Source organism: Excalfactoria chinensis, chromosome 32 (genome assembly GCF_039878825.1).
Source record: "Excalfactoria chinensis isolate bCotChi1 chromosome 32, bCotChi1.hap2, whole genome shotgun sequence".
Lineage (NCBI taxonomy): Eukaryota > Metazoa > Chordata > Aves > Galliformes > Phasianidae > Excalfactoria > Excalfactoria chinensis.
The window spans coordinates 144,276-158,428 of NC_092856.1; the positions used below are offsets into that span (position 1 = coordinate 144,276).

The window sequence follows — 14,153 nt, forward strand, 5'->3', positions numbered from 1 at the left end:
CCTAAGCGCTGTAGAGCGCGACGGGGCGCGGGGGGTGATGGGAGATGTAGTTCGCCGCTCGGCATTGTGGGAGCTGCTGTGCGACGCTGTCGCCTAGGCAACGGGGGGGGGGGGGGGAAGATGAGAGCGGCCTGCAATGGGGCTGTGATGGGAGGAGGGGAAGGGAGATTTAGGCAGGGTAGGAGGAAGGGGGTTGCTATAAGAGGGGTGGGGAGGCACCGGCTGTGCAGGGATATATGGGCAGCGGTGCCCGTCCTGGAGCTGTATGGCCTCAGCTCCCCATGGAGCCGTAGGTGTCCCCATTCATTACAGTGGGGCCTTTAAAGGTCTCTTCCAACTCAAGGCCATTCTGGGATCCTCTGAGCTTAATGAGCAGCTGCAGCTGCAGCAGGTTGTGCTCGGAGGGTTGTTAAGGACTGAAGGTGATGGGACCAGATGGCCTTTAAAGGTCCCCTCCATGAGCCCATAAAGCTCGTGCCATACGTTTGCACTATGGCACTGGACCACACTGCCCAGAGAGGCCATTTCCCTGTAGGTGTTCAAGACCAGCCTGGTCTACTATTAGATACTGAGGTTGTTGGCCCTGCCTATAAGCAGGGGGTTGGAACTTGACGATCCTTGGGGTCCCTTCCAACCCAAACCACTCTATGATTAACACCCCCCTATTAACAGAGTACAGGCAGGACAGCTTAACACAGGTGTATTTTTGTATTAACAGATGCGAGGTGTACACACAGCACTCTGCCTCACCGCTCAGCACAGCAGCTCCTCCAGGTCGACCCAGAGACTCACCGAGGAGCAGCCGGAGAAAGCAGGTCGGTATTTTCCAGTTCAAACATGGGCCAGGCAGTCCTCAAACACTCCCCTGGAGCTGGACAGCAGCAATCATGCCTGTCGCCACATCCTTGGAAGACACCAATAATTTATTGTAATAAATACAGGTACAAACCAAACCGCCTCTGGGTTTAAACACGAGAGGAACACCGGGCACGATTTCTCTACACTCAATGAGAAGGACGGGGAGAAGGTTTGCATCGATCCACTGGTTGTGTTGCTGTGCCAATTGTGCCGATCTGCAGATTGTGGATCTCAGCTCGATCCACCCACATCGATCCAGCATTGAGTCCCTGTGACTGCGCTGATTGTGCTGATCCACCACCCGTCTCAATTGTGTCAATCCACCAATTTTTGGCCGCAGGAGCCCTCGCCAGGTTCGGAGCAGCAGATACGTTGGAGATGGGAGGTGGAGGCTCCCAACTCATTGGGCTTCGTTGTAGGAAGGAATCCAGTTTCAGGAGGATTTCCTGCTTTGTAAGTGAATGTGGGTTTTTTTTTGTTTTTGTTTTTAAATAATTTAAACCCCGAGTCCACCTTGGCAAACTACAACCTGAAGAGGCGGCTCCGCTTTGATGAGACCCTTCAGAAGCTGTTCACACAGCAGCCCTGGCGAACCCAGGGCTGAGCAGGGAAGCGAGCCCAGCCCTGTAGCCCAGGAGGCTCCTCGTCTTCAGTGTCCCCACCAGCTCCAGGCTGGCATCCGTGGGACCCCAAGGGACAGCAGCGTGGGCACCTCGCAGCCCTCCTTCCTCTGCCAGCACCGCCCTGGCCGTGTCTGTCCTATGGGGCGCAGCCCTCCGCCAGCAGCTCCAGGGCAGACGGAGCACAGAGGCCAGAGAACAGTCAAGCAGGGAAGTCTGGTCAAGGAGAACAAGGGGAGAGTCTTCATCTCGCTCCAACCCTCGAAACTCATGTTTCCACCACTCGAATGAGAGGCAGCGGTTTGGGGCCCATCAGTCTTTTGCTGCAAGAGAAAAAAGGATTTGTTCAGCTGGGTGGAACTGGGAAGAAGGTTGTGAGTGCTCCATCGCTGGAAGCATTCAGCAGGTTGGATGGAATCCTGGGCAGCCTCATCTGGTGGATGGCATCCCTTACTGTGGCAGAAAGTTAGAATGAGATGACCTTCTATGTCCCTTCCATCCCAACCCATTCTATGATTCTACAAAAGCTGTGGGATCCCAGCACTCTCCTGTGAATGCTTCCCATAAATCATCCATATGGGGAACCTTTGTTCCACTGCATCACCCTAAAGAGGAGCAGAAACAACACAGCACCTTCACGAAGGTAGAGGGAGCAGCCCCAAGCCCTGCACCACCTGCCAGAGCCCCAAAATGAGATGTGGAACCTCAGGCTGAGCCCCAGACCTACCTGCTGACATACTCCGACTTGGAACGTGTTCTGGAGCTGTGGCCACCCCGGCTGACCTGCTTCTCAATCAGGTGCTCAATGCGGTCATGCATCTCCAGGTTCTGCAAGAGGTGGGAACCACAATAAGAAAAGGGCAGCTGGCACAGATCTATGCTGGGAAATGTGGGGCTGCTCTAGCACCATGGGGCAGCTTAAGGAGAAAGAAATCCAGCCCTATAAGGGAGCTGCTGCCCAGAGGTGCCAGGGAGGACCTGGAATGTGGGAGTCCTCAATCGTTCTCTGCTCAAACAATGTCTCCACAGAGATCAGCAAAACAAATCACCACAGAGGGAAGAAAATGCTTGAACTGCTGATGATAGCTCAGTGTTTCTCAAAAAACACTTGCTATGATCCCCGAGGCTGGAATGCAGTTCTAATTTCTGACACACATATGCAGCTCTGCAAGCAAGCTGGGCTCTGCTGCTAGAGAAATGTGTGAGGTGAAGTTACTTGAGACCCCACTGGAGCTCACAGCATCCCTGGTTTTGCTGGGAGCTGCCGCATCACAGCCCTTGGTGACACCAGGTGACACCATAAAGTGACACCGCCAGGGGACAGCTGTGCTGCTGCCCTACCTAGAGCTGCTGTACCCAGCAGTGCCCTGATCCCAACGTAGACCCCAAAATGACCCTGCTGGGACGCACCTCAGCCTCCAGGTAGGCGACTTTCTCCTTCAGCTCCTGGATCATCGCATCTTTGGCCTGAATCACTGTTTTGGAGTTCTGGAGCTGTAAGAGAACATTGATGGTGGCTTAAAAAAGAAAAACCTTTTCATGTGCTTATAGGTTATGCAGCATGGAGGAAGGAGGGCAGCTCAGCCAGCCTCACACCCACAGCATTTACTCCACAATCTGCATAGAAAACAATTAGAAAAGCCTCAAATTAAGTCTGTGAATTCAGCCCTGGGTGAAGAAGCCTCTGTTTGCACCGTTTGAGCCTCTGCTCTTTCAGAGCCCTCTTATTACCTTCCCCAGGCGCCACTGCCACCACTACTGTGCTGGATTTGTCACTGCCACGGGGCGGTCACACAGGGCTCTGGGCCGTCCCTTTGCTCAGTCCCATACAGCCGTGCTGAGCCCATCCTGCTCACCTGCTCGATCATTTGGCGGACTTTGCGCTGCTGGCTCTTCAGCATGTCATCCAGGTGGTGGATCTTCTCCCGCAGCATGGCCACCTCCTTCTCCAGCTTGTCCGACCTGGGAAAACACAATGGGAGAATCCAGCAGCTGTCAGATCCTTTCCCAGATGGGCACAACCCCACCTCACCCCACTCCCATCCCCCCCACAGCCATGCAGGTCTGAAATACTTTGACCCGACGAAGTGAGCAGAGACAAGAGACAAACCCAGTCCAAACAGGAGCCACAAAGACGGCAGACTGTGGGGACACAGGAACATCAGGAAGAGTCAGCCCACAAACGAGGCCTTCCAGTAACGACTCGCTGCCAATTAACCCCCGCGGCACACGGATACTAACTGGGTGAAGCCAGCCCAGCACCCAGGGCAGAATGGCAGCCGCTAGAGGTCCCCGGCAGCACCGGGCTGCACTGCGGGAGGTATTTGGGGATGAGTCAGCTCATAGGGTGCTGTTTTGCAAGCCAGAGACGAGCACGCCCTGCACAGGAATGTGCAGTCATGCCCCGGCGCGCTGACACCCCGACCCGGCGGCGTGGGCTTGCTGCGGCGTTGGCAGAGGCTGAGCCTCACCGGTCCTGTTCGGCGAGCTTGTCATCTTCCACACTTCTCAGCCGTGCCAGCTCTGCTTCGCTGTCTTTCATCTTCAGCAGCAAAGTCCTGTGCTCCTGCAGCGGGGCGAGGGGCCGAGTTACACACGGGGGAAAACAAGTCGCAACAAATGCTGCGTGCCTCCTGAGCTGAACAGATGCAGCACAGGCTGCTGCGGTGCCCGCGGGTTGTTTGCACCAACCCTGCGCTTACACACGGGACAGACAGACAAAGGCATCACAGAGCGACCGACAGCAGATAACCCACTCCTTCACCCTGGGATGCAGGGAGGCACAAAGCTTAAAGGGAGCTCATAAATAGGAGGGAGAGCAGCTTTGTATGCAGGCAGATTGTGATAGGATGGGGTGGTTTTTAGGCACCCTTCTGACCCAGCGACTTTGTGATCCCGTGGTTCTGTGGTCTATAGGGTCCCTTCCAACATACATTCTACAATTCTATGCTCTTCTGCCCCACTCTTGGGCCCACAAGTGCAATCTCACACTGCTTCGTGCTGTACTGCACTGTTAGATTTATGAGTTTAATGCTACTATGAGCAGCCCACAGCTGGATAATTAACAACCCAGGCTGCAGGCTGTTAATGCCCCCATGAGAAGAACTGGGCAGCTGTCTAGACTGTGTGCTCATCTCTAGGATACCCAGCAGGAAGGCTTTGCGCAGAACAACCAGATCTTCTAGACCCAGGGAATGCAAGCCTAAAGCAGGACCAGTTGGATGGAGCTGTTCCCAGCAGCCGGCCCATGAGGGCTTTTGAGATAAGGCAAGCTGTGCACAGGGGCAGAACACGGAACCGCAGTGTTGGTACCTTCTCCATCCCCGCCAGCAGCCTCTGCATTTCATCCACCTGCAGCTCCTTCTCCACCACGTTCCTCTCTGCTCTCCGCAGGGCACAGCTCGTCTGCTCTGCCTCCTCCCGATACCGTGACACCGTCCTCTACAAAGGGACAGAGAGCCCTCAGTGCCCATCCAGCACAACCCCAGAGCCCTGCTGTGCTTTGGGGTCTTAGCAGGAGGGTTTTGCTGAAGACAAGCAGCCTGGCATGCTTCTGAGAGAGGTTCTTTGCCAAGCTCCTCAGCTTCAAAGCACTTCAAAGGAGTGACTGCCGAAACGCTTTTGCAAGAAACACACCTCCAACATAAGGAACATGTTTGTACTGAGCCGCGTGTGGTGCAGGACCATCCAAGGGCTCCTCCTGCTCTGAACCGACCCTGAGAGCCAGCACCAATGCTTGGAGTGAGGAAGGGACAAATGTGCCCTGTGTGTCCCCACAGCACAGGAATTGGGCTCCAACAAGGCAAGTGCAGAACACCTGAAGATCCCCAAACCCGTCCCCAATGCTTCTGTCCAGGCTGAGAGCCCACAGCTGGCATCACATCCAACCAAAAATGCTAAAAAGATCCCTGCGTGCCACCATGGACACGTGGCTTCCTGCACAGAATGACCAGGACATGTGTCACCACTGATGTCCCCGCACTGGAAGATGTGGTCACTGCTCCAGGCCATGTCCCCAGTTCTGTTCCTAAACAACTTCAGGGCAGGCCCTGAGCTCTTGGGACCAGTTTGGACTGTGGGACAGGATGGGAGCTGGGACGTCACAGGAACACAACCTGAGGGGACCACACAGCACAGCAGCTGTGCCAGCACAACTCAGCAGAGGGAAGGTGTCATGTGGAGGTGACAGAGGCCATTGGTGATAGTGGCACAGCCCATGTCCTGACCCATCCCAAGGAAGGGGGCAGAGGCTGTAGAGGCACCAAACTCTAAAGAACAGGAGCCAGGGCACAGCACTGCATGGATAGGACAACTATATACGCTGATGGGAAAGCTGCCAATGTCTTCCAAAACAAAAACAAACTAACTCAGAATCCCAATCTGAATGGGGAAGAACCCAATGCACTCACCTCGAGGTCCTTCTTCTCCAACTGATGGCATTTCTCAGCCTCCTGCAGCCTCGTGAACAGCCTCCTCACTGTCTGCCGCATCTTCTCTACATCATCTCCTGAACAATCCTCGTCCTGTGGGAACATTAATGGGGGAGGCTCAACACCAAGGAGGTACCCAAGGAATCCCCTCAGCTCCCACACCTAGCTCTAGCCTCCAGCCCTTGAAGCAACGTGCCCTGCCCCTGAGAGAATCAGGTGGAGTGGAACCTGATGGGGATCACCACGGACAGTGTAGGATTCTGCACCTGGGGAGGAAATTCACAGCATCAGTGCATGTTGGGGGCTGCTGGAAAGGGGCTCTGTAGAGAAGGACCTGGGGGTCCTGGTTGACCAACAGTTGACCAATGGTTGACCATGAGCCAGAAGCATGCCCTGGTGTCCAAGAAGACTAGTGGTGTCCTGGTTGGCCAACACTTGATCAACAGAGAGTTAACAGCTGACCCTGGATCACAACAGTGTGTTTTTATGGCCAAGTGTCCTGGTTGATCAACAGTTGTCCATAAGCCAGTGGTGTGCCCCGGTGGCCAAGAAAGCCAGTGGTTCCCTGGGGTGCACTGTGCAGAGCAGGACCAGCAGGGCAGGGTGTTACTCCTCTCTTCTGTTCTGCCCTGGGGAGGGCACAGCTGGAGCACTGAGCCCAGTGCAGGTTTCCCCAGTTCCAGGCAGACGGGGAACTGCTGGGAAGAGCCCTATGGAGGCTGCAGGGACGGTGGAAGCAGCTCCTTCCAATCCCAATGGTTCTATGACTTCTATTGTTCTGGGCAGTACTCAGTCCTGTCACTGATAAAACCCTACTGCAAGAGCTTGCGAGGACCTGATCCTTTCCTGAGGACAGAAAACTAAAGCCACGTGAAGCTGATGCCCCTCTGTTCCACCTACCTGCTCCTCCCAAGGCTCAGTGCGAAACCTCTCGGGGTGCAGCCAGCTCCCATTCTGCTCCTCCAACACCACCTGTGTGGGACAAGCAGCACCAACCCTATCATACCAACGTCACAGCCACGCACACCCAACACAGCCCCGCAGCAATCCCGGCCCCATTTCTGGCAAAGAAGCATGCAGAGAGCGCGTGATACCAATGCGTCCCACGTCCTGACTTCTTACCCAATTGTATAGGTTTCCCATGTTACTTGTAGGTGTCTTCTCAGACATAAGGTCTGATTTTGGGGTGGTCTTTCGTGGAGCCACAGGCTGGACTAGATGATCCTTACGGGTCCTGTCCAACTTGGGATTTCTAGGAGTTGGACTCAGTGATCCTTATGTGTCCCTTTCAACTTTGGATTTCTAATAGTTGGACTGGATGGTCCTTATGGGTCTCATCCAAATTGGGATACTCTACGATTCTATGAGTGTTGTCAAGTGGGTGCTACAAGCACCATAACCTGTAAGGCCCCTTTCATCACTTTGTGGATCCAAAGGTGACATTTTTTGTTTGTTTTACAAAGCATCTGTCAATCAGCACCCAAGACACACTCCCATTACCTGTGTGTGCTCTTCACCTCCTTGTCTGCTCTCAAGTTTACTACTTAAGTCTTCCTGCAGTTTCTTCTAAACACTTCTAGCTTGGCAAAAGTAAATCAATTTAGCTCAACCCACACCACAGAGTCCTTCAACCCCAAAGAAACCAAACAAGGACGCGGGGGCCTCCCAGCACCAACCTATGATCTATCGCATCCCTACACTGCATGCTATGGGAGCTCTGCTGCGAGGGCACCGTCCTCACCCAGCGGCTTTCTCACACTCATGGGCAGAAGTAACCCAAAAGAGAGCAACAATGGGGAGGATTTTTCCTGCGTTACTCATCGATCACACCTTTGAAGTGCTGGGAAGACCCTTGTTCCTCCCCGCAGGACTCCGACATGCACAGTCTTGACGTGCAGCTCCCCAAATTAGTCAGAGAAAGTGAGCAGGGCAGTGCTGTGCAGGCTTTGCCCCAGCCCTTCACAAAGAAAAGCATTCCGATGGCACAGAAGCGTGGCTTCAGCCCTGCCCCCATAAAGCACCACTTGGTTTTGAGGCTGGAGGTGCTGAGCTCCATGCCCCAGTCACACACCACGCAGTTATAGGATTGCAGCCCCTCTTGGTTTAGCATCTGGGGAGGGTGCAGTGGGGCAGAAGGCAGCCCATCCCCTCTGCTCCATCCCCTCAACACCACAGCCACCACCATGGCTCACAGCTTGAGCTAATTCTTGTCTCTTCACGCATGGGATTACAGCTGTCCTGGGGCTAGCAGAGAAATTCAGCACAGAAATTCATGTGAGAGCAAACCCAAATTTAACCCTCTCCTTTTTTCATATTTTTTTTTCTTCAATTTTTTCCCCCAGTTTCTTCCCCAATTTTTGGCTAAGTCATGCTGCCCAGAACCACCAAACAACCACATCCATGTCTTGCAAGCTCTCCGCTTCCCCAGCAGCTGTATCCCAGCAGGAGCAGAGGAAGGGTTAATGGGCCCAGAGCTCATCAACCAGTTTACTTTGGGAGATGAGACATTCCAAAGAAACTGCCTTTTAACGAGAGGCACCGCCGCACCCAGGCACGCAGGGGACAGCCTTGGGGGAAAGTCATCGCGCAATTCTCTTCAAATTCAGTCCATATAGCAGAGCAATTAGTCAGGCTGAATTAATTTATGGCGCTTGATTAGACGACTGCCCTGTACGGGCAAGTCAACAAACTGGAGGGTTAAGCCAGTTTGCCAGCACGGCGCGGCACAGCACGGTGTGGCAATGCAACCCGAGCCCCTGGGGGTCTTGGATACCTCCTGGATGTGCCGAACTTCACTCTTCAGCTGGCTGACGTGCTCCTCATGGTTCGCGCTGCCCTCAGCCCTCGCCTTCAGATAGACCTGAAAGAGAGGAATGTCGGCGCCGACCCCATAGCACTGACCCCAGCCGCTCTGATACATTCCACACATTCCCACTTCACCATTCACAAAGCAGGTAACGCTTTGTTGAATGCCAACAACTGCCCTTCCTCTTCCAACCCTCTCTTTCCCCACCATGTTCAGAAAACAATGGGTACCTCTCAGCCTCCAATACCACCTTTTATTTTCCCCCAATTTTCTTACTGCTGAACACAGCCCCAGGAACCAGGAACCCACCTTGATGATCTCCTCGTCGCCGTCGTTGGACTTGATGCGCTCGGATGCCAGTGCGTGGCCATTGCTTGATCTGTTGGCCACCATGGCGAAGGCTTTTCCCACCGGCTGCGAGACACAAAGAGCAGAGCTCTGGGACCAGCCTGGCTGGAACAGCTCGCCCAACGCTAGGCAAATCAGCACTGTGTGCTGCAGCAAAGCAGTGCAACACTGTGCACAGCCAAGGAGCTGACACTAAAATGCTGAATGCACCAGGAGCTGCACTTCCAGCTCACAGAGCTTCCATGGGATGGAACAATCTATAGGATGGATCGCCTCCCCTGTAAGACAGGCTGAGAACTGGGGCTGTGCAGCCCAGAGAGGGGAAGGTTCTGGGAGAGCTGAGAGCAGTGTTCAGGATCTAAAGGGCTGTATGAGAGACAGGAATGACTCTTCAGCAGAGCATGTGTGGGGAGGCGGCTTCCAACTAAAAGAGGGAGACAGGCAGGGTAGAAAGAAGGTTTTTATGAGAAGGGCGTTGAGGCACTGGCACAGGTTTTACAGGGACATGTGGGCAGTGGTACCATTCTGGAGACACCCAAGGTCAGGCTAATGGGCTGTGAGCACTGAAGGAGCTGTGGGTGTCCCCATTTATCACAAGGGCGTTGGACCAGATGACCTTTGAAGGTCTTTTCCAACTCAAACAATTCTGTGATCCTCTGACCCTAATGACCAACCACAGCACCACGGGATGGTTGGGTTGGAAGGAGCCCTACAGATCACCTCCAGAACCATAAGACCAAATAAATGGCTTGCATTGAGGGGACCTTGTCCCTGTTCATTGCAGAGGGGTGGGACCAGATGGCCTTCAAGGACCCCTTCCAATCCAAACCACAGATCTGTGATCCCCTAAGGACCAGCCCCCTCCCCACAGCTGCTCACAAACCCCCTTCTCAGCCCCCCCTTGCACCCCCTGCACCCAGGCACACACACACACGCCAACCCATCGTGGTGTCTCTGTGCTGATGGCAGCGCACCTTCTGCTTCACCTGCTCGCGCCGCTCACCCGGGAGCTCATTCGGCAGCGTCAGCCTCAGCACCTTCACGCTCTCCTGGAACAAGAGGGTGGGATTCAGGTTGCAGCCACCTGGCATAGCTGGGAAGCTGCAGCACTCAGAACAACACCCGACTCCAACTGAGTGAGTTATCACACAGCAATGACATCCGCCCATTGGAGCTCAGAGGAGCCAAAAAGGAGGAAGTGCAAAGGAGCAACCACTGGACTCATTACACAGCCACCACACCAGGGACCCTTCCAGAGAAGGGCAAAGCAGCTCAGGTTCTCCTCCTCTGCCCTCTCCACACAGATAGAGCCAGATCAACCCCTCAGAGCTGAGGGGAGGGACAGTGGCCATCAGCAGCACCACTACTTGCCCAAACCCTTCCCAGCCTTCCAGCGTGGGCACCCTGGTGACGCTCGGCACAGAGGACGCAGAACACTGTAAAGCAGCTCACAATACCCAAACTGCCCCATTTTGGGCCCCCCCAAACCCATCCCACACTGACCTCACCAGCTCCAGGGTCACTCATGCTCCCGGCAACCCTGCAGCAGACTGCGGTGCTCTGGGGCCGCTCAGCACCCCGCACCCAGCCCCATTGGTGCCCGCCCCACACCACGCCTGGCCACGTCACCCTCGGAGCAGCGCCAAAGGATTGTGCCGCTCCGCTTCCAAGCGCTCTGCGCCGCCCAAGTCTCAACAAGCCATGGGTTTGTTTCCAAAATATTGGGTGTACGCTGCTCTCGTTTTGCCTGGGCTCCTGGGAGAGGAGGTTCCTCCTGCAGGGACCCCTTGGTTCCACCCCGCACAAAGCACTGACTGCTTAATCCCATAACCCCTTCTCCGGGGAAGGTTTTCCTATGGAAGAAGCAAGAAGGTCGAAGCGGTTGGAAAAAATGCAAAGCTCGACGTGCAGCACACGCAGCACCCACAGCACTCATTGTGGTGCTGAGGTCAGAAGAGCGCCCGCGGTTTTACAGGGCAGGGAAGCAGCTCACGGCAGCGCCTGCATGCAAAGCATCCCCGCGTCTCTCCACGGACATAGGAAGCAAAAAGGAATCACTGAGCCACGGGATCACAGCATGGACGGGTTGGGACCCCACAGCTGACAGAATCACGCAATTATAGAATGGTTGTGTTGGAAGGGACCCTACAGACTATAGAACAACGGGGTCACAGGGCGGTTGGTTGGAAGTGACCTCAGAGATGGTGAAATCACAGAATTATCTGAGCGAAGGGATCCCGGCAGCCGCCCCACGTGGCCCCACTCACAGCGTTGTTTACAACCGGAGGATCCCACGCCAGCCCTGGCCCCATAAGCCCACGCGAGGGTGGGGTGCTGCCAATGCTCCAAAGGGAATCCCGCTCCCGGGGAAGATGCGCCGCGATAAGCGAGGAGCGCAATGCCGATTTCCATCACCGCCTTCGGAGCGACGCATCAGTCGGCATGAGGGTGCTTTTGTCACGACAGAACCCCCATTCTGGATCAATCCAGCACCGGGGTGATGCAAACAAGGCACAGCAAGGAGCCACGGGTGGGCTCTGCAGTCCCAGTGCCGTGTGCCACAGATGGAGCATTGGATGGGAGTTGTAGGGCTGCTCCAGGAGGAACATCCTCTGCAGCGCCGCGAGTGCTCCGGTGCAGTCCATCTCTGCCTGCACTGCCCTTTCCCTACAGCACCGAAGTGGTGGCTTTTGAGGATGCCCTGGAGGGGCTGTGAGGCACAAACCCCTTTGTAAGGGGATGTTGGGTGGTCACGGTGCACACTGGAGGTCCTGCTGAGCCCAACACATCACTGTCTGATCCCTGAGCTCCACCGTGCTCCCACACGGCATTCCGGGGCTCTGTGCTCACTGCTGTCCCCACAGCACCTCGGTTTGTGATCAGTCCCATTGCAAGTGGGGGCTGCCCTCACCATGGGTTGGGCTCCAAGTCGGAAGCGCTGCGGGGTCACCCCATGCCAGCCCAAATCCTCCAGCACAGAACCCCACAACAGGAAGGCAGCAGATTTGGGTACTTCCCGCAGGAGGAAGAGTGGTAATGGGGCACCTCGTGCTCAGTTCATGCTTGGACAGAACCCAAACCCCACACGGCGCCCGCTCCCCCCCTCCGCATCACAGTCAGCCAATGCTGGTGGTGCAGATCTCAGCACACCACGAGCTCACCGACCCAAAGCTCTCCACAAATCCACACCTCTTGTTTGGGACCAAACACCCCCAAAAGAGAAGATCCCCTTACAAGAGGCCATTCCATACAACAGGCAATTTCCCTATAAATTAAGCGATTCCGATGAGGCCAACTCTCCGGAAGACCATTTTCAACCTTTTGGCACTTTTCTCACCCCCAAACTCAACACAGCCCTATGGGGCTGATGAACACCGTGCATCCCATCCCAGTGCTCGGCAGGAACAGGCCAGACCTGACCTGGGGGCCATCACCAGCAGTAATTAGCAACGAGCTCCAGAGATGCCCGGCGTGACACAGGCGCTTATCACCCTAACAACCCATTAACCAAACGAGCCCAACGCCGCCGCCGCTCCTTATAAGGCCGGGAGGAGGCTGCGGGAATTGGGGCTGAGTCACCCGGTGGGGCCGGGCACGGGGACGCCACGGTGCCCCAAAAACTGACAGAAAGCTGCGGGGTGAGCGGCGCCCGTCAGCCCCACACCGGAGCTTCACCCCACGCTGGGATGGAGCCGCGGTGTTGGGACACTGCCAGCCCCACCCGGAGCCCTTCCGCAACTGCCTGCAATGGGGAAAAGTGAGCGATAGGGGAGGGAAAACACGGGGTGGTTCTGTAAGCAATGAGTAATCCCAAAACACGAGCCGGGAACGGGGCCTCTCGACGGGAACACACGGCCGTGAGCTTAAAGAATGCAGCACCAATGACCGACGGGGAGGGCTGGGGGTCCCCAGGATCCCACAGATCCGATGGGGTTCCAGCAGCACCGCACGGCTCAGGAGCTGCTCCTCTATCCCCATCCACTCAGCTACATTCGTCCCCTGGCACCAGCGCTTCAGATGTGGGGATGCTGGGATGGGAGTATGGGGAGGGGGCCCACAGAAGTAGGAACACAGGAAAGGGATACAGGCAAGGGGCACGGAGCGGCACCCAGCTCACCCAAGCCAGGTTATCCTGCCCCACAGCCATGGGGCAGAACCTGGGCACCCCAAAGCCTCATCCACCCCAGAACTACATCCCAAAACTCTATCCCATCCCATTTCCCCAACCCACTGCCCTGTCCTACCCCACCACCCTACCCATCCCACACCCCCCTGACCCTACCACCACCCCCCAGCGCTGTGGGGAGCCCCATAGCCGAGGGAAGGGCTGAGGGGCTGCCCGGGGAAGGTCCCCACTCACCGGGCTCTCTCCGTGGGGCCGCACATCCAGAACTGCACACCACCCTCGCATTCCATTCATGGCCCCGTTCATAGCCCCGACTGCGGCCCCACGCCGCACACCGCCCTTATATACGGCCAAACCCCCTCCTGGCCACGCCCCCTGAATGCAGAGGCCACGCCCACACTGGACCACGCCCCTTCCTACAAGCACTCCATATCCGCCAGGAAGCCACGCCCTCTTTGCTCTGGCCACGCCCACTACTTGCCACGCCCCCTCCAAATCACGCCCATTCATTCAGACCACGCCCCCTTCTGTCACACCCACCTCCACATTGGCCACACCCACGGGGCCATTGAGCTGCGTTGGGGGGTGCTGAGATGGCGAAGTGGTGCCAAACTGGTGCCAAACTGGTGCCAAACTGGTGCCAAACTGGTGCCAAAGCCCTTCTGGTGCAGCCCAGCGCTGCCGGAAGGAGCTGGACTGGCTGTGCTGCAGTGGGTGCTGGGTTGGGCATGGGATACCAGCTGTGGCACAGGGATGGGATGGGGTCCCCCCGGCCCCACCGCCACCACACCGAGGGCAGGTGGGGAAACTGAGGCAGCAGGGATAGAGGCAGCACAAGGGACAGAAGCAGCGAGGCCCCGCTGGAGGCCATAGAGGGGAACTGCGGTAAGCACTGCCAATCAACACAATGGTGCTAATTAGCACCTGGCACGGCTCCCATTCTCGTTAATTAGTGATAATGAGGA

General features: G+C 56.1%; 1 protein-coding gene across 1 annotated transcript; it reads right to left on the minus strand.

Annotated features, from left to right (window-relative positions):
* Nucleotides 1-902: 902 nt before the first annotated feature.
* Nucleotides 903-13,606, minus strand: TUFT1 (tuftelin 1). The gene is made up of 12 exons (XM_072358715.1): nt 13,423-13,606; nt 10,037-10,111; nt 9,024-9,128; nt 8,682-8,768; nt 6,809-6,880; nt 5,888-6,001; nt 4,791-4,919; nt 3,950-4,044; nt 3,335-3,440; nt 2,889-2,972; nt 2,206-2,306; nt 903-1,801 (listed from the first exon to the last, which is right to left on the minus strand). The coding sequence occupies exons 1-12, from the start codon at nt 13,492-13,494 to the stop codon at nt 1,747-1,749; spliced, it is 1,095 nt and encodes a 364-aa protein (XP_072214816.1). The 5' UTR covers nt 13,495-13,606; the 3' UTR covers nt 903-1,746.
* Nucleotides 13,607-14,153: the final 547 nt, after the last annotated feature.

What these genes read in the sequence shown, in the direction of transcription:
- TUFT1 (XM_072358715.1), bottom strand. Translation starts at nt 13,494, where the DNA reads ATGAACGGGGCCATGAATGGAATGCGAGGGTGGTGTGCAGTTCTGGAT. An exon ending in GCGACGAGGAGATCATCAAG is followed by an intron (nt 8,769 to 9,023) that starts GTGGGTTCCTGG and finishes CCTCTCTTTCAG; the next exon opens with GTCTATCTGAAGGCGAGGGC. An exon ending in TGCTGGCGGGGATGGAGAAG is followed by an intron (nt 4,045 to 4,790) that starts GTACCAACACTG and finishes GCCCCGCTGCAG; the next exon opens with GAGCACAGGACTTTGCTGCT.